The sequence below is a fragment of the Mastigoproctus giganteus genome, chromosome 7 (genome assembly GCF_048544385.1).
Source record: "Mastigoproctus giganteus isolate SK-2022 chromosome 7, ASM4854438v1, whole genome shotgun sequence".
In the NCBI taxonomy this organism is placed as follows: Eukaryota; Metazoa; Arthropoda; class Arachnida; order Uropygi; family Thelyphonidae; genus Mastigoproctus; species Mastigoproctus giganteus.
The window spans coordinates 194,665,607-194,690,650 of record NC_143581.1 but is presented as its reverse complement, the minus strand read 5'-3'; the positions used below and the strand labels follow the sequence as shown (position 1 = coordinate 194,690,650).

At 33.8% G+C, this 25,044-nt stretch overlaps 1 protein-coding gene across 1 annotated transcript in view; it reads left to right on the top strand.

The window, feature by feature from the left end:
* LOC150083513 (phosphatidylcholine:ceramide cholinephosphotransferase 1-like) overlaps positions 1–25,044 on the top strand; it is a 152,831-nt gene that overhangs the window by 111,245 nt on the left and 16,542 nt on the right. The window contains exons 4-5 of the mRNA XM_090377326.1: positions 14,566–14,722; positions 24,502–24,677. Of these exons, the coding sequence (XP_090233452.1) occupies positions 14,566–14,722; positions 24,502–24,677 (333 nt within the window). The remainder of the gene's footprint in view (positions 1–14,565; positions 14,723–24,501; positions 24,678–25,044) is intronic.

Below are 25,044 nucleotides of genomic sequence, written 5' to 3'. Positions count from 1 at the left end.
AACTCTTTAAAATCTAGCATGCTTGAGGATTGAGAGGTACTGGATTTTAGATAGCACCTATAAAATGTTTTCAATAAATATTAAGCACAAACAGCTGAACTTACAGCTGAAGCATTTATTATGATTATCTTGCTTGTTCATCTGTTTTTGTGGCAGTAGGATTTAAACTACATGGATAATGCAATGATCTCAATCTTCATAGCAGAACTTGCATTAGTAACAAATTGCTTTGATAGTGCACTATTTTTCAACATTTCTTATAATGCATGGCAACTTGCATTGAACATTTCATTTCAATTGTTTCATATGTGTGTTGTCACTAAACACTGCCTGCTATCTAATAAGAGGCTATTTCTAAATGTTGTATATCACTTCCATGATCATAATTGGTTCTACCAAAGAGACATCCTGGCACCAAAAATTGTAGTCATTACCAAAGACAAGCTTTTGACTTTGAAAGATTTGTATTTTTTATTATGTACTTTCTCATTTGCCTGACAATTGAGAAATTGTGTAATAAAACTTTTACGCTTTACAGCATTCTGTTTTTGTCATGGCAATGTTTCTGCTACTAATAATGACCAGAGGTGAGTTTTTGACCTTAAGGCATATATACAGCATAGAGACAAAAACTGTTATTCACAGTTCTGTCTTAGTTGCTAATATGGTTTTTAATTGTATAGCATTACCCAAAAAGGCAAATCTATTGTACATTTAAAAATCTAAGATACTGCTGAGATAGCAGTTTCAAAGCTAACTGGCTTTTAATCAGCTAGCAAGTGGTCTCAGAATCTACCTGCCAGCTGCTGAGCAGCTAATATCTCCATTTTAATGAGATAGGGGCTTATCATCAGCTGATGAAAAATGTCTATATCCATTTTAATCTCTGCTACATATAATAAAACAAAGTTTAAAAAAAATGATAAAAAACTTTATTAATTTCTCTAAAAGCACTTCTTTTATAACTGAAGCAAATGATTTTAAGAAATTTGTTTTGTTGATTTATTTAATGGAAAATAAGACTTGCTGTTTTGCAAGTTGAACAACCTCATACTGTATATATGGAGAAAGGATACTTTTCATGGTGGATTCTTTTTCATATTTCTTTAATGTAATCTTTTTGTACTGTTTTTAGGTTTATAATTCTACGCCGGTGTTTCATGATTATGGGAATCTTATACTTCTTAAGAAGCATTACCATTTTTGTCACTCAGGTACCAGTGGCTAGTACTACTTACTTTTGTTCTCCAAAGGTAAGCATTATAAGTGCCAGGACTCAAATATTTGTAGAACTAACAGTTTGTTTGCAAGTTTACAGACTATATCTATACTATCTTGAGTTTCTTTTGAGGAATTTAAGTTTGGAAAAATTGAAAAACTTTGTACATAAATAATTTTCCTCAAATAAATTAAATAAATTTATGGCTAATCAGTAGAGCAGGATTGAACAACTTTCTGCATTGTTTGGGCTGTAAAGTAAAATTAAATCAAAATTTTGTAAAAAAAAATAAGTAAAATATTGTAAATACTTTAAAAAATCATTAAAATATAAAAAAATAAATATAGCTTTCCTCCTCTCACACACACTTCCCAGATAACAGATATACTGAACTTTAGAGAAGTTTCAGAATGAATCTGTCCTCCACATAAAAATGACAACAAGTGAAATAAATCTGCCCAGTTTTTGGTAACTTTGCTGCCAATCCAATGGAGAATCCTCCCTGCACTCCTTAAGAGCCCTTCCAAGTCTACATTCTGTTACCTGGAGGCTCAGAAAAGTTGATACGCTCCTGCAAATGGTAATGCTTTACAATATATAGAAGACTGATGCTGATTACAAGAAATTTATTGATGACGAATTCTATAAAGGTGTATAATCAGTGAACAGTTTTCATCCTAATGGCCATCAAGCAATGTGGTCACTGCACCAAAGTGGTACAAAGAACAGTGGTGTTACAATGACTGAGTGATCCACCTGATGCAAAGCTAGCATGATACTGTGTCCCATGTAGATCTCAATTTTGCTGCTGAGACTTGACTGACTGAATAAATAGCTATTCTTTATATTAATATGAGGTGTTGGACCTAAGATTTCTGGACTGGAGCAATAAATTCATTTGGAGTTGTGTTAGTTACATGTTAGTGTTGTCCCTTCTGGAGTTTGTACATTGATCTCAGGACTTTTAAAGCATCTCTGGATCTTTGATTTCACAATGGTGCCTAGCATGTTTAGTCTCTAGAGCAAAGTTTCCGGCATCCCCCTCCCCCCCATACTTCTCCTTCAACCCATACACGGTACTAAGTTTTTAATACCTTTCGTGTTTGGGGTTTTCATAAAAAAAAAAAAAAAAAAATTCTGTGATTCCGCTTCAGTCTCCATGTTGTCTTTGAATCGTTGTCCTTTTAATTGGACAATGATTCAAACACCTTTTTGGCAAACAGTGATCACAGTGTGCTGATGTTTGTTTGTTTGTTATTTGGTTTTTAGGAGTATTAGCAACTAAGGCCATATTACTCCGGGGATATGCGGTGATCATTTCCTGACCTTTCCGCATCCTCTGTATTTGGTGGTCACAGGCTCGAACCCTGGTCTAATCAAGAAGCGTGTGCTATGCACTGCTGCTCCTGCCCACCTGGCTACAGAAGTGCCCTGTGTGCTGATGTGGGATTTACTCAAAGATGTAACTACCATCAGGGGTAAAGGAAAGGGTTTTTGCTTTCTTATAGGTGACTACGGTGGTCTGAGACAGTGTTTACATTCTATAGAGTGGGACCAACTGATGATGTTACCAACAGAAAATTCTAAATGGGAAGCATTCAAAGAATTAATCTTGGAAGCTACTAGACTTTTCTTTCCAACTAATAAATATTGTTCAAGATTTTGGCCTAAATGGATGTCAGATGAACTAATGTGACACGTAACAGAGAAGAAAAATGCATGGGGTACATATAAATTATCAGGTGACAGAGCCAATGTAGATATAAGCTGGTCTGTAATCAAGTCACAAAGGAGGTTAGGCAGGCAAAGGCAGATTACGAGAAATCTATGGCAAAGATGGAAAGAAAAACAGCAGAGTTTTATTACTTATGAAACACATTCATCTCCTTCCTTCTACAAGGAAGGAGATGAATCAGATTGGTCTACTTGATATTGGTGGTTCAGCTATTGATGATCCTGCTCAGGTAGCTGACAAGCTGAATGAGTATTTTTCATCTACGTTCACATATGAGGAGTTATTCAGGCAGGAGAATTCCAGAGATTTATTGAACTCTGGCAGTGAGCTAAATGATTTTGAATTAACTGAGAGCAAAGTGGAGGAGAAATTGTTGAAGTTAAACATAAGAAAGGCACCTGGGGTGGATGGGATCTATCCAGTTATATTAAAGGAGGTGGCAAAGGAAGTAAGCAAACCCTTAGCCATAATTATGAGAGTTTCCTTGGACTCAGGGGAGGTACCCATGGACTGGAGATGTGCAAATGTGACCCAAATTCACAAAGGAGGATCAAAGGGCGACAAGTAATTACAGACCTGTTGGTTTAACTTCTGTTCTGGGAGGACAAATGGGCCTGTTGTACTGGGATCCATGGTAAATGATGATTAAGTGTTAGCCAGTAAAATAATTTAATTACAAATAGATACTGAATATCTTTGATTACAAATAGATACTGAATATCTTTGATTACAAATAGATACTGTAGCTTGCGAGACAAATCGTGCCTCTTTTTCAACAGAAAAATTGAAACTTAATTATTCTAACGGACACGTGCAATGGCATGGGGTAGGTCATTCAATCATTAAACTGGTGTTCATTGTTGCTGCACGGACGTGTGCAGTTTTTCTCCAGCGCTTGTCTAGACATAAAACAGTTGTCTCTAAGATGGGGTGTAGTCTCATGCCTTTGCAGCATTTCATGGCTCTCGAATTGCCCAATATATTGAGTGACTCTAACCAGAGGCGGTGGCAAAAGTGTCGGGAGTGGTCAATTATTTCATAGCCCTGCTTGGGATTGAGGTCATGGTGGGTAGGTGGACCAGAAGTGTTCCGCGATTGCGGACTGGTCAGTCTCAGCAAGGCGAATCGCTCTGTCGTGTTCTGCAAGGTGGTCTTGAAGATGTCTTGAAGTCTCTCCTATGTAGCAGCTGTCATAGTCTTTTCAGGCTATGCAGTATATTACACTGCTGCATAAGACAGGGGTGACAGGGGTCTTTACACTGGAAACTAGAGAACATAAGCTTCTACCAGGTAACTGCACGCATTTATGCGGTATTCTCTGAGGATTTTCAAGATCTGGCCCGACATGCCTGAATAGTAGGGAATGTAGGCTGTAGGTATAGTGGCTTGAGTTGGTGGTTGTCTCGGGTGGACTGTGAGCTCCTGTGCTTGCAATAAGCACTTGTCTAATACGTGTGTTGGGTAGCCACAGTTGATTAAGTCTGTCCTCGCTCTAGAAATCTTGTTGCGCCTAGCTTCATCTGTGCTGGAATGGCTCCAAACTCTGGAGAATAGAGTGCGAGCAATGCTGTTGAGATGATTGGGAGCATGGCCGGATCTGTAGTTTGTGAACTGTCTGCACCACATAGGCTGTGGTGCAGACAGTTCACAGAGGTTTACTGAGGTTTCTAGATATGGGCCCACGCATTTTACTAGGACATCCAGGAATGGGAGAGATCCATTAACCTCTGACTCTAGCGTGAACTGGATGAACACAGACAGGGAATTGAGATATTCTAGCAATGTTGTTTCAGAGCCACGTGGGATGACGGTGAAGATGTCATCAATGTATCTGCACCATGTTGTAATAGGTACTGGTGGGTTCAGGAATATCTGTTCTTCCAATTCTCCCATGGCGATGTTGGCTACTACGGAACTAACAGGGGCGCCCATAGCAGTGCCATGTACTTGCTGGTATACGGAATCCTCAAAGGTAAAGATGCTGCCTGACAAGCACAGGTTGAGGGTGGTACAGATGTCGTCAGTAGACAGTGATGTTCTGTTTGGAAGGTTTGAGTCATTCTCAAGGAGCCTCTTGGGTGCAGTGTATGGCCTGTTGGACAGGGATTGATGTAAATAGTGACACTACATCAAATGATGCCATAACAGCATTGTCAGAAATTGAGAGCTCTTTAATAAGGCGAATGAATTCGCCGCTGTTATTGACAGTGCGGGTAGTATTTCCTACAAGAGGTGTGAAGAGTCATGCAATATATTTGGACAGTTCATATGTAGGTGCATTGCAGCAGAACACTGTGGGCCGGAGAGAAACCTCTCTGGCCCATAGTGGCTTATGGATTTTTGGTAACCAACACCTGGATTATGGATTTTTGGTAACCCATAAAACTGTGGCAGTTGGCAGCCCGTGGCATGAAGAACGTAGCATCATCGTCAAATTCTTGTTTAAGTATTTCTAAGTCTCCAAAGCTGTTTTATGAAGTTTGACAAAATATCATGCCAAAATTTTATGCAAATATGCTGTTCCTTAATTTCTGCCCTCTTACTTGGCTGCTATAACCGTATGACACACTAAATAGAAACACATATAAACACCAATTGCACAAAACCGCAATGTTCCGTTGGCATGGAACTTGCCACACTAACTGATAACGAATTAGTTAAGTGGTATCTTACAGCAGCTAAACCACATGTGGTTAGCACTCCACATGGCCAGTCTAGAAATGTTTGACTTGCACCTGATATATTAAACCCTTAAATAACTGCTTTTATAGGTATGATATCAGTCATCAGTAACTATATATTACTGCTGATTATAATAAAGACATATATTTTAAAATAACATAAAATAACTTGTTACTTTTTCTTGATGAAGCAATATCCTCTTTATTAATGTGTGTATTATTTGGCTCAGTTTCATCTGGATATGTATTCCAGAAAATTTCTTCAGTTTCAGCTTGTGTGAGCTACATTTCTTGAATTTTGTTGAAAGGCTGCACCTTCCTATATTGATTTTTGAAACTGTCATAAACATAAAACTGTAGTATTGTAAACATAATTAATAGACAATAGCATGTTCCTGTGGAATTTCAAGACAGTATGAAATATATACAGACATAATTTGTCATTGTGGCATTTAAAACACCTTGAAAATGTGTGTGTACATGCATACTTGCAGAAGGGTTAGAATGGTGAAACTCTTCTCTACTTAAAATTTGTTGAATTTGCTTAATAAATGTCTGTATGTTGATGTTCCTGTCCTGTATTGGTATAAATTCAGGTACTACATTATATTAAATTATTATAAATTAAGTTTTTTTGGAAGAGAAAAAATATATCTGGGAATAAGTATCACATTAAAAATGCTACACTCCATGTAAATTATTCCATGTAATTTTGTCCATGTAAATGGACAAAATTATTGATATAAATAAAAGTAACAGACTCTACAAGAAGCATTCCAGTAATTTAAAAAAAAAACATTTATGCCAATTTTGATAACGTTCCTAAATCTTTGAGGTTATTATCAGGTCTTGAACATGGAAATGTCTTTAATACAGACATTGCCACGAGGATATAGAAATGTCATCAAAATTGGCATAAAAAATTATTCGGAAATTTTTTTTTGTGAAATCTGTTGCTTTCATTTATTTTAATAAACTATCATTTTGTCCAAAATTTGTGGGGAGCAGTGTTTTTAATCTGGTACTTAGAATTATTATAAATTAATTTGAAAGCATTTAAATAGTGTACAGAAATACCTTGCATAGCATGGTTAATTCGTGCCAAAAAAATACCGCGCTATGAGAAACTGCGCTGATTGAGGTATTATTAGTATGTATTTTAATGTAATGCGTTCCGACAATTTGATTATATGGGTCGAATTGCAAAAATATATAGGTGTTTGTTTATTATAAATTAATGCTCACGAAGTTCTTGCAAAAAAAGAAACTAAAATGATAAAAATTAAAAATACTAGTAAAGTACAGTAGAAATGATTTTTATTGCAGTGTGTACATATCAAAAGAATATCAGTGAAGTATGTACTGTATTTTTATTTTGAAAAATAATTGATCATCTTAGTTTGCACAGTTTTTTTTTTTTTTATCTGCATACATCTCTTTATAACATCGAATGTCATTTTGCAATGCCTGCCTTACTTTCATACCTCGTTCGATGTTTGGATCTAGAAGAACACTCAGCGCCATTACATTACTTCTTTCCACTCATACTTGTGTATAAAGGTGTAACGTTTTTAAAAAATAATTTTTAATAAAAATACACAACAAAAAATATTTGTACAGCTTACGCACAATCAGTTTACTTACGCACAGCTTACTCACCATTTGGAATCTATAGTGTTTACTAATCTATAAATGCTAGCAGAGTCTGTATATAATGGCAGTTTCAACAACAGTCAGAATGACCTTGACTCTATAATGCATTGGCCTAGGTGCTAGTATTATAATACATACATACATACATATCAAATGTATTGGTGCGTAACACAGTTAATGTTTTATTTTTCAATTTGTAAACTGCGCTATGCGAGGTATTCCTGTACTTGTTTTCTGTTGCACTTAAATATATGTATTGGAATAATATGATAACTTCTGGAAGATTTTTCTTCTCTAAAAAAGTCTAAATAAAAATGTGTTTGCTTATGATGTAAGTGTTTTTAAATGTAACCTATATATGAGTAACATTACAGCAGAATCATAGTTATTCAAAATAATTGGGATGGAGGTATTTTGTTTAGGCATTTCTTTCATATAATAGATTTCAAAATGCACTCTGTCTACATATAAAAGGGGAGCATGTGAATGAGAGAAAATTCCAGTAATTTTCATTTGTTATTTACACATAGGGTTGCCAGATTTCTATGACTGGATTAAAGCACACTCAAAAATAATTAATGCTACCACTTTCCAACTCTCACTCCACCTCCTCCTTCCCCAAAAAAGGAAAATTCAGTGATTTTTAGTTAATAAGTAAACATTTTGTTTATATTTTTTAGATTTTCGTATTGACTAAATATTTGCCAATTTTAGTTTAATTTAGAATTCAAAATATTTAATGGTAAACCATGGCTTTCTATGGGGAAGGATATGGATTGATATATAAGGATTATGAATGATATAAAAAGCATGAATTGATCCAAATATTTTAATGCAAGTTTAGTGCATTAATTGACATGAAGCTAAAGTAATTTTAGGTAGGTGGGGGGGGGGGTTCAATCATTCACATTGAACATATTTTGTACTACTTCACGCAGTCTTAAGAACTTCGGCATCATTTTTAAGTTTCTCAGAAAAGTCTAAACAGTTATCTTTAAAATTGAAGTAGGTCATTAGTTTGCTTTTTTAATGAGTGAAACTGAACATCTATTTTGCCCATCCCTCCACTTTGAGTTCATTACACTAAAAATCTTTTAATTTGCTGAAGTCCCTGGCACTGACATTTAGATAAAATAAATGTTTTTTTACATTATTAAAAACATACAAAATGACCTTGAAAATATTTAAAGGCTTAAAATCAACACTTCAAAATTAAATGCCATTGACTTGAAGTACTTGTTTTCAGTACTGAAATCTCATCAAATAAATCATTCATATCCAACTTTAGTTTTTCTATTAATTTAAAATATTCTGCTACTTCAACAAATAGGTCATAGTTAGGAAAACCATTTTTAAGGCTTAATTTGCTGAGTTTCAAAAAAGGGGTATTTTCATTAAAATAAAAATTTCTTTCCTAAATATTTCAATGCAGCATCATAAAATGCTTTGAAATCATTTATTACTGTGCTTTTAATTACAGGTTCTAATTTCTGAAAATTCTGATGAACTTTATACCCAAAAAATTCTTGATCAAGACGATTCTTCAGTGAATTTTTTAAATCCATTCCTTATATAAAAAATATCACTGGCACACGTTTCATTCTTTTCAAGCTCTTTTATTGCTTGACAAATTATTTTGATTGCATACATTGAGAAAAGAAAATATAATTCTATAATTATAGGGACCTCTGTTGAATTTTCATTAATTTGAAAGATTTTAAAAAGCTGTTTGGAACAGTCTTTTGGTTTGCTTACGAAATAAAGGCTCAAAGACATCCGTGGAAGCAAAATTTGTTATATATATGGTTGTAAAGAAAGCCATCTAGTTGGTACGTGCCTTAATTTCCTTAAACTCTTTTTCGGCAAACTCATGAAATTCTTTAAGGTTATCCCATCTTTTAGCTGAAACAGAAAAATTACCTTATATTTTCAAGACAATGTTTTCTACATCACTATCTAAATTGCCGAAAGCATTTCTCAATGATTCATTTCTCAGTGGTGGATTTTGCATTTGAGGGGTTTTTTACCTATCCCCTGTTAAAAGCTTTTAAATGAAATTGTAATTCAGTTTGGGGGGGGGCCCTGTGCATGTGGGGTCCGAAGCGTACGCCTGTGCGGAAATCCGGCACTGCCATTATGAGGCACAGGCATTGAAAAATGAAAATAAAGGATAGATTGCGTCCTTTCTCGTTTTAGTAAAGTACAAGGACACTTTGGCTAAAATAAAGGATTGTCCTTTGAAATAAAGAACGTCTGGCAAACCTATTTACACATCACATGTTTCATACAATTTTAAAATAAAGATATCAGTTGTTTTCTATTGAAATGTTTCACTGAATGTTGGGTTCCATGTATGTAGTCATCATAATGTTCTCTTCATTTTCAATTCCTATCTGATTTGGATTGGTATGTAATGGTGAAACTATTTCCTCACCTCTCAAAAAGTGATAACCTGGATCACTAAGAAAATCTACAGCGTAATGTGCATTTTGTGCACATTAGGCTGTAGCATTGTTTCTCAATCTTTAATAAAATGTGAAGCAACACGAAGTTTTCCATAATTTAGGAGCACTAGTACAAATGTGTATATTTTTTCTTACTATATACTGTATATAAATGTTTTCATTTTCAACTCTTTTTTTTTTCTTGTTTTTTTTCATTTTTTCATTTTAAACTCATTCATATTTTAATTTTGAGCATGGAATTCCAAGTGGTGAGTGCTTGTGGCGCATTGGTTGTGAAACACTGGTTTAAAAGACAACTTGAAACTGAAGTTGTGCCTGTGAAAAAAGCCAGGAAGATTAGCGATGTCACACTGGTGTGTGTGTGTGTGTGTGTGTGTGTGTGAGAGAGAGAGAGAGAGAGAGAGAGAGAGAGAGAGAGAGAGAGAGAGAGAGAGAGAGAGAGAGTATACCAGTGCAGTTGGTATTATACAAAAGTGATCTGGATGAAATTTACTCTTTTTTTGCTTTCTATGAGTGGAGTCATGATTTTATTATATTCATATGATAGTTTGATTTCTTTACAGTTAAATATCAAATATGTCAAAAAAAAAAAAAAAAAAATTGAATAAATGATATTCAGATAACTGGAATTTTATCGCATTGTTCTTCTGATATCCTTTATCCCCAGGGGTATTTGATTTGTCCAGACTTGTCAGAGACAAGGTTTCATGATGTTTTATATTATATAAATGTACAGTGTCTTTCCTATTGTAGACACTAATTTTTTTTAGTGCAGGAACATAATACAGCCACTCCCCGACTTAAGTAATACTCTACTTACGGAAATTCAAATTTCCGTAAGTTTTTCTGTGGAACGTTACGCAAGTCAGAATTTCCTTAAATATTTATTTAGGGAAATTCCAACTTGCATAGCGTTCCACAGAACACAACCCTTACGTTAATCAGGGAGTGGCTGTATATTTAATCTGAAGGCAAACATACAAGTAATTCCAAAAATTCGTGTTTTTTTAAGACCATAGATGTTTGAAATGGGAACCTTCTGTTGGTCTTTCCACACGTGCTATATGATCAAAAGTAATTGGATTCCCCCTCCACAAGTATTGTGTGCTGTGCAAGAATTTCCCCCATGCATGTGTATTGGCTTAGACATGAGTCTGCTTGTGTAACAGCAGTTTTGGTTATGGACTGGAATGTACAGATTTTCAATGTGGGATGGTGGTTGTATGCCACATCAGTAACCAAAAATTCACTGTGTCATATGTTATACAGAATCCACTATTTACAAGATGATCATGTCTGTGTAAATAGACTTGCCCAACTTGTATTTTAACTCATAATGAAAATTTCTGCCATTACATTAAATCTTTGTAAAATAATTATTATAAACAAACAAGTATAACTGTAATATTGTACTGAGTTCCTTCCCTGAACTCTGTAGTCCTCATCTTCATTAATACATTCTACAAATCAATGGTTTTCTTGTTTAATACATGTATTTTGTGGTGATCATCATGCCTTTCACTCAAGGATTAAAAACATTGAACAAGTAATTTTTGTTGAAAATTTATTTTTTAATTGTTTTAATCATCGGGCAAAAGGCATGGTGGTAGGAATTAAAATTAAACAAATAACACTTCCACATTTTTATAATCAACAGTTAGTTGACCCTGTAATTTTGAGAAACTCTGAAATCTGGAACATTTTTAATATACTAAGCTGTTCCTTTCTTCAGGCAGCATTTCCAAACTCACTTTTGAAATTCTGTTAAATCAATTCTAAAAAAGAGGTAAGAGGTAGTGCAAAAAATTTGAACTAGGCATGCGAAAAACTTAATGGCATAGATTTGTGCTCTAGACTGTTTACTTGAATAATGCATTTATAAAGCAAATTTTAAGAATATGTACTTTTAACTAAATTTTAATTGCAAATTAAAATTTGGTGTTGATTCAGTTATGAGGTTGATGCCCACCTCATAAGTATATATAATTTTTAAATTGAACCTTTGAATTCAGTCTTTGTTTCAGCAACCATAGATTACACCTGGGATATTACCTATTTGTTAACCTTTAGTTAATTGAGAACCATTAAAAAGCTCTACTCATTTGCATCAGATTAGAAGTTAGTTAAATTCTGTTTCCATTTTTCTCTCTTTCCTTCCCTAACTTTGGATTTTTTTTTATGAGGGCATTGTATATAATGTTTTTTTGGTAAGTACCAGTATTTCCTGTGTTAGAATTTGTAATTAAAATTTGGTTTAAAAGCGATATATACTCATTCAGTGTACATTTTAAAATTATTTTAAAAGTTGTTTTATATATTCATTATTTAAGTAGTTTAGAACGAAACTGTTTCCTGTTGAATTTTTGGCATTGCAGTTTGAACTCTGTAATAATATCTTCTCTTTACTTGTGACTGTTTTAGAATTATGCAATTGGTTTTATCATGGTTAAGAAAAATTCTGTTTTGCTGTTGCTCTATACCAGATCAAAGTAATGTTGGATGTTGCCTTCAGTTTGATAAGCATGGCCAGTATTTTGGTATCATCTATATACTGATAATTTGTTCAGTGTAAGTAACTCGTTTATTTTTTGTCCTCGCCCTTTCCCATTATTATAGGGGGTCAGTGTGTTTTTTTATTTGTTTTTTGGCATGCAGTTTTTACGGCCAAATGCCCTTCCTGATGCCAACCCTCACCCTTTATCCAGGCTGAGGATATGCGATGGTCATTCCCTGACCTTCTGCATCCTCCATATTTGGTGGTCACAGGCTCGAACCCCGGTCTAATCAAGAAGCGTGTGCTATGCACTACTGCTCCTGCCCACCTGGCTATGGAGGCGCCTAGTGTAAGTAACTTGTTTATATAAATATTAAATAAAAATGGGTAGAAGATGGCTGTTCTGAGGCACATCAAAACAGATATGAGGGTGGTTCGATAAAGAATCCACCTCACCTACTATCACATATCACAGAGTCATGATATTTTGTGTGTAGCATCATACATATCTCTGTACTAAAGGTATAAAATTTCAGCCCTCTGTCATAATTTGTTTTTCTTACAGAGCTGAACATGTGACGAAGTACCATCATGGACAAAGTTGAAGTCAGAGCTGTAATCCGGTATCTGCTCTTGAAGGGGGAAATCTTCTAAAGAAATCCACGAGGAGATGACTGCTGTATATAAGGATGAAGCCCCATCCTATGGCATTGTGAATTATTGGCATAGACAGTTTAGGTATGGCCGGACATCAGTAGAATCTGAGCCATTCCAGAGCATCCCCATTCAGCCATTGATGATAGCACGATCAGAAAAGTCGCTAATCATGGAAGATTGTTGGATATCTGTGCATGAATTGTCCCAGGAGGTGAAGATTAGTATGGGCTCTGTTGAAACAGTCCATGACCATGTGTATTTTCTGAAATTGAGTGCAAGATGGATTCCACGATCAGTGACTGGTTTCCAGAAGGCTGATCGACAACAGAAATCATAAGAATCGTTAGCCCTGTGCCAAAAGAAATGAGGAAGACTTTTTTTCCTCTCATCTAATCACTCAGGATGAAAGTTGGATACACCATTTCGACCCTGAAAGTAAAAAGCAGTCCATGGAATGGCGACATCATGGTTCTCCATCCCCCAAGAAGGCAAGGGTCCAAGCATCGGCAGGAAAGGTCTTGCTGACAGTGTTTTGGAATGAGAAAGGCGTAATAATTACTGATTACCTATCAAAAGGTAGAACAATTACAGGTGCCTATTATGCCCTTACTCACAAAATTACAGGAGAAAATCAAAACATTTAGGTGTGGCATGCTGTCCAAAGGTGTGAGAATGCTTCAAGACAATTTCAGAAGTTCACACTTCTGAAATTGCAACAACACAAGCGGCCACTTGTGGATATGAAATACTGCCCCATCCAGCCTACTCACCTGATCTTGCACCATTGGGCTTCTTGTTTCCTTCCCTCAAATCATTTCTTTGGGGGACCCACTTCCCTGACAACGAGACTCATTTTTGCAACAGAGTCATGGTTCAAAGACCAGCCTCACCACTTCTACAAAATTGGTATCTGTAGCCTCATCCATCGATGGGAAAAATGTGTAAATCTGCACTGTGGCTATGTAGAGGAGGACTAAAACCTGTGCCAAGAATCAACAGGCTAGCGCCTTAGCAGCTAGGTCAGGGCGATTCTTTATTGAACCACCCTCGCAGCTATTGGATTTCTCTGTGTCCCCAATTTAAGGGATGCATCATTCAAGTAAAGAACTACAGTACTAACCAAACTTTCTCAAACTAAGTGATGCATGTTTACTCATTTGATAATTTTGAACAGTGTATGATAGGTCTTTGGATATTTGGGATTATTTTGTACTTGTCTAGAAAATAAAATCCAGTGTAATTTTCAGATAAGTTAAATATTGAATAATAATTTTAATATTTAAAATAGTTTATTAAATTATCCTAATTTAATATTTATTATAATTAAATATCTTTAATTGGTAATTTCTAAAGAGCTACTGGATTTTCAAGAATCTTGGACCTACTGTTTTAAGCAACCAGTTTAGTGAATTTTGAAGATCTTCTTTGGTGTACTACATGATGAAACAATGATAATTCAGTTTTAACAGGATATTATTTGGAGACATTATCTCCATGTCTTTGTGATAAATGTGTTTAAATGGTATTTAATATTTGTTCTATTTTTAAATCAACATTGCTACTTCAATGACAGGGTGATTATTTTGAGAGTTCAGTATATTATTAAAAATAAAGCCATTTTTTGTTAATTTATTTTAAATCAAAATTGTTTACATTATTAGGCCAATTCAACCAGTCCACTTATAATATTAAAAAGAGTGATTCACCTGGTAAGTGGCTTTGGACTGTCTATCAATGGACGGCATACATTTTGTGGAGATTATATCTATAGTGGACATACAGTAATTCTTTCAATGGCATATTTAATTATACGAGAATGTAAGTATAAATTTCAATATACAAACTAATAAGTCTGTGATAAGTCTGAAAATACCTTAATGCTCAGGTTATATTCCTGAAAAGTTAGCTGTAAAATAAAAAGATGCTAATAATAGTCATTGATATTTTCTGAAGTCACATAAATTCTTGTAACCTCAGAATAAATTATTAAAAGTGATAATGTTGATATATGAAGAATAGCTATAAAAGCATAGCATTAACTCAGAATGGCACCTTGTCGTAATAGTATCACTTGACATGCTCAACCAGGACAAAACCGCTTGGGGGAGGGAAAGGAGAGAGAGAGAGAGAGAGAGAGAGAGAGAGAGAGAGAGAGAGAGAGAGAGAGAGAGAGAGAGAAAGAAGACAAAAGTCAGGCAAGATCTGGGGATGCAAAATGATGTTCATGAGAAGCTGCATTTTTAGCTTGCCAGTTGTCATCATGTAAAATCATGGCCACTATAATATGATGTATATGGCTATCTCTGTTGTGAGTTAATATTGGTTCACAGTGTGAATTATGAGTTTGTATTAGAATTTATATTTACTAATTTTGCTACTTAACATAGTATTTTATTATATTATTTAATAACTGGTATGGAGGTATTTAAATATTTTAGCAACCAGAATGGCCGTACCAGTGCTTACTGGATGAATATCAGCCCTACTTATATGTAACTTTAATTTAAAATTTTCTAAATTTTTTATATTCTTGAAGTTCCATATCATGTAAGTAATTTCCCAATTTATGAATGCCATGCATTCCTGAAAGTAGGCCATAAAAAAAAAGTTTGTAAATCTGGAGCAATATTTTTTCAACAGATATAAATGGTATAACAAGGGGATGTATTCCAAAAAAAAGAGCATAATATAATGTATATAATATTTATATAAGATATATATCCTATATTCGAAACTTATTTTTAACAGTAAGATTTTAAAATATTTTTATTGCCATGTACAATAGTGGTGGATTGTACATGGTAATAAAAATATTTATTTGAGGAAGAAATACTCATGAATTAATGAAGTATACATTTTTGCTTAATAAAAATCTGTTAGAAGTTTAGCTTTGGAGTTGTGTGTAGAGAACTATTATTTCTGCATAATATAAATAGAAATAAACAGTTTTAAAAGCAACACTTTTCTAGCTCGTGCTTACAATTGATTAACTTCCAGCCTTTTTCTCTAAGTCAAATTATAATGTGGAAACTTCCATTAGGTATGGAAACTCTTTGCACTTTGTATAGTTTCAATAAAATTATGAAGCTGCTTATTTATCATTGGAAACATGGAAAGAATAGCAAACAGTTCTTCCTGGCAAGCCCTTGCCATCCTACCCCCCACAGGTGGAAAAGACCTGAGTTTGAATCCCATTGTGATGGGTGGAATTTTCATGGGTCTTTTTTGCAACGTGCTTGGATAGTGGGTCTCAGACAAGGGTAGCATGGTTTTTTTGTCCAGCAAACAGAAAATCAACCTTGGAAGATGCAATTTACAGACAATATACCCGGAGAAACATAGCTTTAGTCCCTGATGCTTCTAAACCCAACAACACCCATCTTCCTAGCAATGATTTAAACTATTCTAAACAGAGAATTTTTATCTAACAGGAAATCTCTTGGTATTGGCAATTTTATCATATGTGTTTGATGGTGCATTTCACCAAAAATATACTTTAAGTAAGGGGCCAACAATATTTTCTACCATATGAACTACATTTACAAAATACACAATCTCTTATTCAAATGCTTGCACCATGTGGCCATTGCTAATACTAATACTGCCCATTTAAGTATACCCCTCTCTCTTAAATAAAATACCCTGGTTGTAGAATTACTATAATTTTTTATTATAAAAAATGTATTAAGTAGCTATATAAATTTGAAGTAACAGAATTTTTATAAACAAAATAAACTTAAATCAAGCAAGTAATTAATGAGGTTTCTGGCATTGGTGTTCTCTGTAAAATTATATTAGAGTAGAAACTCAAACCTGGAAGTGTCAAAAGTCTGGAACTGTTTTAATATTTCTCCAAGGGTAGTTGACTGTACAAGGGCAGAGAGAAAATAGGTTGGCCAGACTTAAAAACAAGTGTTTTTTTTTATGATAGATACATCAGACACATACAGATGTTATATTTATGAACTATATTCCATTAATTTCCTAATATCAATTTTAAAATGCATGCTATTGTTTATTTGCAGTGGTATAAATCATTCATTTTGTCGAGACATTCAGAACTGGTTTAGCATAAACTTAAATAGTGCAGTAGTACGTCTTTTTTATGCCTCATATTAAAAAAATAATGCACAATCATAATATCCATACTGGAAGTGGCATTCAAACCTGCGACCTTTATTTCTTAGGTAAGTGTGTTACCCACTGGATCAATCCGTCAGTATGTATTGACATTTTGGTTTAATGCTGCCAACTGTCATTCTGTGGAGATTTATATAGCTACTGTGTTATCTAATAAAAATAATGAATTATCCCTGAATACTTAGGCTATGTGCATAGCCTACAAAAAACCAGAATTTTTTAAAATTCAGAACATGCCATATCCACAAGGCTGTCAGATTTGAGATTTTTGTTTCTGTACATTGCAATCTGATTGATTGAACCAAAATATGCCTTATGATCAACCATTTGCTGGTCCCTACTTTAAATACAGGCAACTCTTAGTTTACGAACATTTGCTATAACAAATGTCACAAATCATTCAAAATTTCTATAAGTCGCCAGTAGATAGTTCCTTATAAAATTAAATGCCAAATGTATAGTGAACATAATTTTAAGGTTTAAATAAATAAACATTTTAAAAAATTTATTTATTACAATAATTACCAGAAAATTATTATATGATAATTATACTGAAGTTCTTGGTTAATAAAATTAATCTAGTCAGTAAAAAAAAAAATGTTGGTTTACATGCCACGCTGTGTAGAATGTTTTCTCGTGGGAAAGAAATCAGCGATTTCCCCCTATTATAATATAATAGGATCATCACTTGCTTTGCTTAGGTTATCTTAGACCGTCAACCGTTGGTTCACTTGGGGTCTGGGAATGGGAAGCTTCCCCATCCCTTTCTCTTCCAGTCTCAAAGATACTTGAAATGGATAATAGCAGCACTGCGAACACACAGTAAAAAATGGGCCCCACTGATCGTTCGCGTCGCACAACAACAAACGTGATCAGTTATTTTATAGACACCATTAAGTGTATTTCTGCATTTGGTGACTTAAAAATAAATTTTTAAAAATTTAAGCGATCATGGGTCCAAATTTAAATAGTAGTGCTGGTGCTGATAGTGGTAGTAATAAAAGATGCAGTATTAGTTTAGAAACTAAGCTAGACATCATAAAAAGGACAGAAAGAGGTCAGAAGCAGGTGGACATAGCTCGTCATTATGGTGTGAACCAATCAAGTATCGCAACAATTATTAAAGCTAAAGAATTGTGGAAGCGGTTAAGGAAACAACTCCTCCTTTAAGGCATATTACCTAAGGCAGACGTTTTCTCAAGCCATTGCTTTTATAGACAGAGAGAAGAACTTAAGGGATTTCTGGAAGGCGCACAACATTTATAATGCATTGCAAAACATTGCTGGTGCCTGGGGAGCTGTGAAGGAATCAAACTTAATTGGTGTATGGAAAAACTTGTGTCCACAGTTTGTTTATGAATAATTTAAGTGATTTTGAGGAGCCAGTAGAACCCGTAACTGAAGAAATTGTTGAACTGGGCAATAAAATGGATTTCGACCATGATGTGAGAGAGCTTTTGGACTCACATTTTGAGGAATTAACAACTGATGAAATAATTGAAATAGAGACAAATCTAAATTCTGAAGTAACAGAAGAACCTGATATTCCACAGCCTCCTAGAACATTTACAAGGCAGAAAATGGCTGCAGCTTTTAAATCAATTTCTGAGGGGTTGGCAATCTTTGGAGAAGAACATGCAAATATAGAAAGAATTTTAAAAAAGTGGAAAACCCAGCTGTTTCTTCATTATCAGATGCCCTTCCATCTACTTCATCTGCATCTAGTGTCACTTATGTGGAAAATATTGAACTCTAACGAAGATATTGACAAGTAAAAGTTGAATACATATGTATGTACAGTACGTATATTATGTTAGTACTCATTTTCTTTATTTCTATTTTGTAACTCTTTGTGTATAATTAAAATTAACAAGTATGATATCTTGGTTTTTTTTTTTATTCTTTTCTTATTTTATTTTACATTACGTATCATATATGATAAACCATAGCGAATACATGATAATAAAATGTATTGCATAGACCATTCGATGTTTAGTACATGGTTTTAATGCTTTAAAATGGCTGCTGACATATACTATATGTATCACAAAAGCTCAGGAATGCAAAATATATATAACGAACAACGTCTTGGAATGGAACTCGTTTGTAAATCAAAAGTTGCCTGTAGTGCGCTATGTTTAATTCCATGTACAGTATATGTTAAATAGTTAAATTTAAAAATAGTACCTAAAAAATAAAAATATTTATAATTTTGTTTTCAAAAGGTGGTGCTTTATAAAGTAGTGGAAAAGTTCATAAGACTGAGATATGAGTTAATAAATTAAATGTCCAACATCAAAAATTTTTGTTCATAAGATTGGAAGCTCATTAATTAGATTTTCATAAACTTCAAATATGGTGGCTACAGAGCCTGGAAATCAAGTGCCTTAAAGATAACCTGAACTGGTGTCTATAAAGCAGGCTCTGAGAGGAGACAGCTTTACTGTCTCCTCTCATGAATGAAGGTGAAATTTTGCTATGAATGATCCCACAACTAGGGGCCATAAATTCAAAATAATGAGAAAGTTTCATGACTGGATTGTAAGAAATTTTACTTTAGCCAGCAAGTTGTTAATTACTGAAATAAGTTACTCCATGAATAGTTGAGGCTGACAACTTGGAGATTTCAAAGGCCAGCTAGATAGTTATGTCTGTGACGAAGGAAACAGGTTATTTTATTATTTATTTTTAGTTATTTTCTTATTTTTATTTTTTATTTTTTTGGCCAAAGAAACAGTCTGTTGATTCCTTGTACTGCATGGCTGATACTGTTAAACTTTAAAAACACACGCATGTGTTTTTATCATAGATACATCATAGAGCATGCTTTATTTTGCAGATTGTTCATCACTTCATTATTAATATCATCCAGCTCATTTATATTGAAGAAAGTTATTCTGCTGCCAAGGCAGCAGACTTTAAAAAATACTAGTGTTGAGTGCCTGACCATAGTTTTTCTCTTAGAATTTGAATGTTTATGGGATCTTTATTATACAGTTACTATAATATGTGATATCTCATCATAGCTGTACACCTAGGGGTTTTACAGATTACAAATACCTTGTACTACAAGAAGAATGTTAACAGTTATCATAGATACATCATGGCACTATATAATACAGGGATATATATTAAATACCTATGAAAAGTATGATATTCACACTCTATAATACATGAAAAATTAACAATAGAGAAAGAGAAGCACTTCCATGTTAGCAGGTTCAGATTATTTTACTGATTGCTGAGCCAATCCCTGCAAGGCAGATTTGTGATTTGCAGATGAAGCATTGATTATAACACTACCTTACTGAGCTTTAAGAACAGTTTGAATGTGGCTAACAATCAGTGAAAAAAAATCATGTCTTCTCTGCTAGAGTAGCTTTCTATATTTGCTATCCTCCACAAAGCATTTTAGATTTGTATCCAGGCCTTATATTGCCTGAAGCATTTCAGCAGGCGGGAATCTGGATGCGATATAGAGGCAATTTAGGTTTGACCTAAGGGGTGGCAAGTCCCTTGGGATTGTGAACAGGGATCCTCCGGTGGCATAATTCCCAGCTGCTTGTAGAGCTAATATGGCCTTTGGGGTAGGGGAGAAATTAAAATGCACTGCTTCCCAAAACTTTTCTTGATAGAATCATTTTTTCAGAGCAATTCAATTACCCATGTAATTTTGTCCAGATTCATTATTAAATTTTTTTTTCCTACAAGTCTTGACTTAATTTTTCCCAAATTACCTTTGGCAACTTCTGGTCTGACTTGCTGATTAGATTCAATTAGTTATTATTGGATAAGCTTTCCTTGTAGACTTCAGCTGGTATTTTGCATATTTATCTTTGTTGAATCTAACCATTTTCTATTTGTGATTTGTTCAACATTGGATGGTGCATTTTCAAATCTTGTATTCATTGCTTTTGGTAATAACTTTTTTCCAGGTACCGTTTTGCAACTGCTGAAGATCTCATTCCAGTATTCTGTGTTCTGGATGATCTATGTAATGTTGTAATTTCTCAAGAATTACAACATCAAGGCTGTTCACATTCCATATTTTATTATACAATATGGAATTTAAATCCAGGCCTCATCATGGAAAAATAGTGCCCAAAACACTGTGCTACATGTTAGGGTTTAACACTTATTTGTATGTTAGCATTCACAAATTCTAGTGCCGGGAATATTGGCACATTTGTTTATATTTGTCACAGTATTTGTTGAATTAGATGCAGATGTTTTTAGTAGAGGACTCATCACAAACTTCATTCTTTTAAGTTTGATAAGACTTTATCTTTCTGTAATAGTACCTTGACTTAAAATCATGTCTTTAGTTCTTTGACCCACATGGTTAATTCCCCCTCCTCCCATCCATCCATTCCTGTAGTACTTTGTGTTTAAGGATTTTTGTTTAAATCCCTAACTCACGAGCACACTTTGGATAAGTTTAAATTGTAAACAAAGTAACAAGTAATTAAAGTGAAAAGTAAATGTCAGATGAATTCAGAAAAATTAAATAAAATAAATATTGAAGCAAAACGTAGTGTATGTATAACTTGATATTTACACCATTTCAGTCCCATTGCCTATGGAATTGAAATGTTGTGATGAGTCTATGAAGAGGCAGTGAATAACACAGTTGATACATAGCTAATTATGTATTTTTTAAATTCTAAAGAGCAAAATTCTCAACAGCATTAAATGTGCTAGTGATAAGCAAAGTATTTACAGAATTGAGGCATATTGTTGTTGTGGGGAACTCAACACTATAGCTTGGTCTTATGTTGAACTTAGACAAATGTTGTTATCCTCAGTTCTGCTTAAGTTATATTAATATCTTTTTAAGTTATGACATTGCCTAAACAGGCAATGTCATAACTTAACTATAATTTAAAATGATATTAAAAACTTAGGCAGAACTGTGGATAATAGTATTAGTTTTTATGTTGGACATAAGACCAAGCTATAGTGCAGATTCTTGGTGTTTATTTTTTGAGGAAGCAGAAAGTTCCCTTATTATGTGCTTCAATGCTGTTAAGTTCTTGTCTTCTGTGTTACCTGCAGTTCTTACATCATCATAAGCCAAGATTCCTGTATTCTCATTATCTTATAACTCTGGAAAACTTTTCATAATTATATAAGGCTACAAAGTGTCTCTACACAATTGTTATCAGGAGCTGAAAATTCTTGTAATGAGTTATTTTTGGAGGGCTTGTATTGTATTTTGCATCTATATTACTTTAATCTTTGATGTCCTACAAGGAGGTAGCAATTCCTCTTCAAGCTATGGCTATTGGGAAGTCCTTACTTGATTGAATGTTGGAGAACAAATGCAGTAAGCAACTGGATGGAACAAAGCAACTGGATTTCAAACCATTTTCAAAAGTAGTGTAGAATATGAATACATATGTTGTGTAATATTTGGTTTTCATATAATTATAGTAAATAAAAGGTAAGGAATTTTATCTGGCTTGTATAAATATTTTTTCCCATCTTAAAACTCTGAAGAGCGATCTCAAACTGTGCCAAAATCCCTATGGGCAATTCAGAATAAGAAATTCAAAGAAAAAAATACAGATGATAGTGAGAACAGGTAACATAAAATGTTTGAACAGGCCATTTAAAATGTTTTTCACAAATTATCATGGTTTTTATGCAAAAAATTTCATTTTTAATCTTGAAACAAAAGTGTGTTCAAATTAACTGCAACTAGTTTGCAGTTAATTTGAACCTGTTCTCACTATCTTCTGTATTTTTTTCTTTGAATTTCTTATTCTGAATTGCCCATAGAGATTTTGGCACAGTTTGAGTAATGTTTACTGAGGGGCCAGTTCTGTGGAGTAACTTTCTTTATGGAACTGTTAAAACTGTTGAACAATTAAAATTGTTAATAGATGGCAATATTTTTAAATTGGTTCTACTTGCAATTGTAAATATTATCATCATCATTAGCCATATGGCACAAGGAAGCCTGAGGTGTTTGCTGCACCAGCAAAAAAAAAAAAAACAAAAAAAAACCCACCAGTTACCGAGAGGGAGGAATGATGGTATCTAGCTCAGGACCCTGGGTGTGCCAAGCCCATACTCACCAGTGTGAGCCTCTGGGGTTTATCATAGAAAGTTGGAACAGCTGCCCCAAACTGTTAGCCAAGTTTCTGTGTGGGGGGGGTGAGTTTTCAGAAAATGTGTGGACTGATGAGATTACCAGCTGAGGGGCCAATTCTCTGGAGTAACTTTCTTTATGGAACTGATGATATCTAAAATAAAACACTTTTATATACCATGTGTGAAATTTTCTGAATGTAAGTGAGACTTGAGAGGTGCTAACCTACCTGCAACCAAGCAATTAAAATTAACAATTAAAATTTCAAAATAATTCAACTCCAAAAAAAAAAAATAAATAAATAAATAAAAAACCAAATTAACAAGTAAAAGCTAGAACTTACCCAAGGGATTACATTGACATTAGTTTCTGGCAGGTTAGTTGCAACTACAGCCTGAAATATTTCTAGGAAATAATGGCTTACCCTTCACCAGTCATAACTGGACACTCACACTAACCAAAAGTAAATACAAAAGAAAACTGTAGAGAACCATAGTTGACAACTTGGTTATGGAGCATCTGCTACTCTCCAAATGCTTGCTCTTCTGCTTCTGGCTGGGGTCTGGCTTTTGCTTGTTTGGTTGCCATAATTTTATTGCCAGTTGTTATTTTGCAGTTTCATAGTTTTTAAATTTAATTGTTTAGTTTAATTGCTTGGTTGCAGTTAGCGCTCAGTATCACTTGTTGCAATTATCAACAGTTTCATACATGGTATAAGTGTTTAGTTTTAAACATCATTAGTTGATTGCACCATGTTTAATTCATATCTTCATTTTGTCATGGAATTTCAAAAAAAATTTGTGAAACTTAAAACTGCATAAAATGCTTACATTGCTTTCTAACTTCCTGTGTAGTGAGGCTGATATATCTCTGAGTGTGCTTAGCTTACTAGTACCACTGTTTTTCTTAACAGTGTTTTTATCATGTATTCCTTATATTCACTCTTTTTGCTGATATTGGTATGTAACGATTTGTTTGTTAAACATCTGTTTTAAGATTTTGGAATATAGGCTTTTAATATCTATAAAGTATTTATGACTTTATTATATTTATTATATTTTATGTAAATGTACGTAGTTATCTAAACAATTTGTATGTTTTACATTGTTTTGGTAGATAACATATAATTGCATCTTGGATGTGATTTTTATATTTTATAATTCTTTTCAAAAAGCTGTGTTTTTGTCATGTATTTAGAGTTCTGTATGATTATATTTAAGTTTTATTAACCCTATGTAATCTGTTGAACTCGTTGTATATTATTTGAATTCATGTTAATGATTGCCTAACTGTACCTTAATGTACTATGTGGTAAAAATAATTCTTTTCTTGAATAAAAAATCTGAAATTGTTTAATTTTTAGACACTCCTCGAAGATGTGTTATATTACATTGGCTATCCTGGTTAACTGCATGTGCTGGAGTATTTTTAGTGCTGCTCGCACGAGGTCACTATACAGTTGATGTTGTCGTAGGTTACTATGTCACAACTAGAGTATTTTGGATATATCACACTATGGCAAACAATGCATCTCTTAAGGTAATTATTTGAAATGCCTTGTATGTTTTTTTTTTTTTTTTTTTTACACTTCTTTTTGTAGGGGAAAATTTGTAGTATTACTTGCAGTTTTTCAAAATAGTTTATTTAAATTCAAAATTTGATTCAATGAATTGGCTTGACATATTTTTAATATTAATTTGGTTTTGTACTGTTTGAGATTGGTACTACATCTGTGTTAGAAATGAGGAAAACTGCATTCATCAGACTCTAGCATAGTTGCCAATTTTCCAAGATTATGATGAAGAATCAATGTTTTTGACTATTTGCTCCCTTCTCTGTCTTGTCATCGCACCATTCGTTGTGATATATTTTCTCCATCTTTTACTCTTTGCAAGAAAAAATTCTT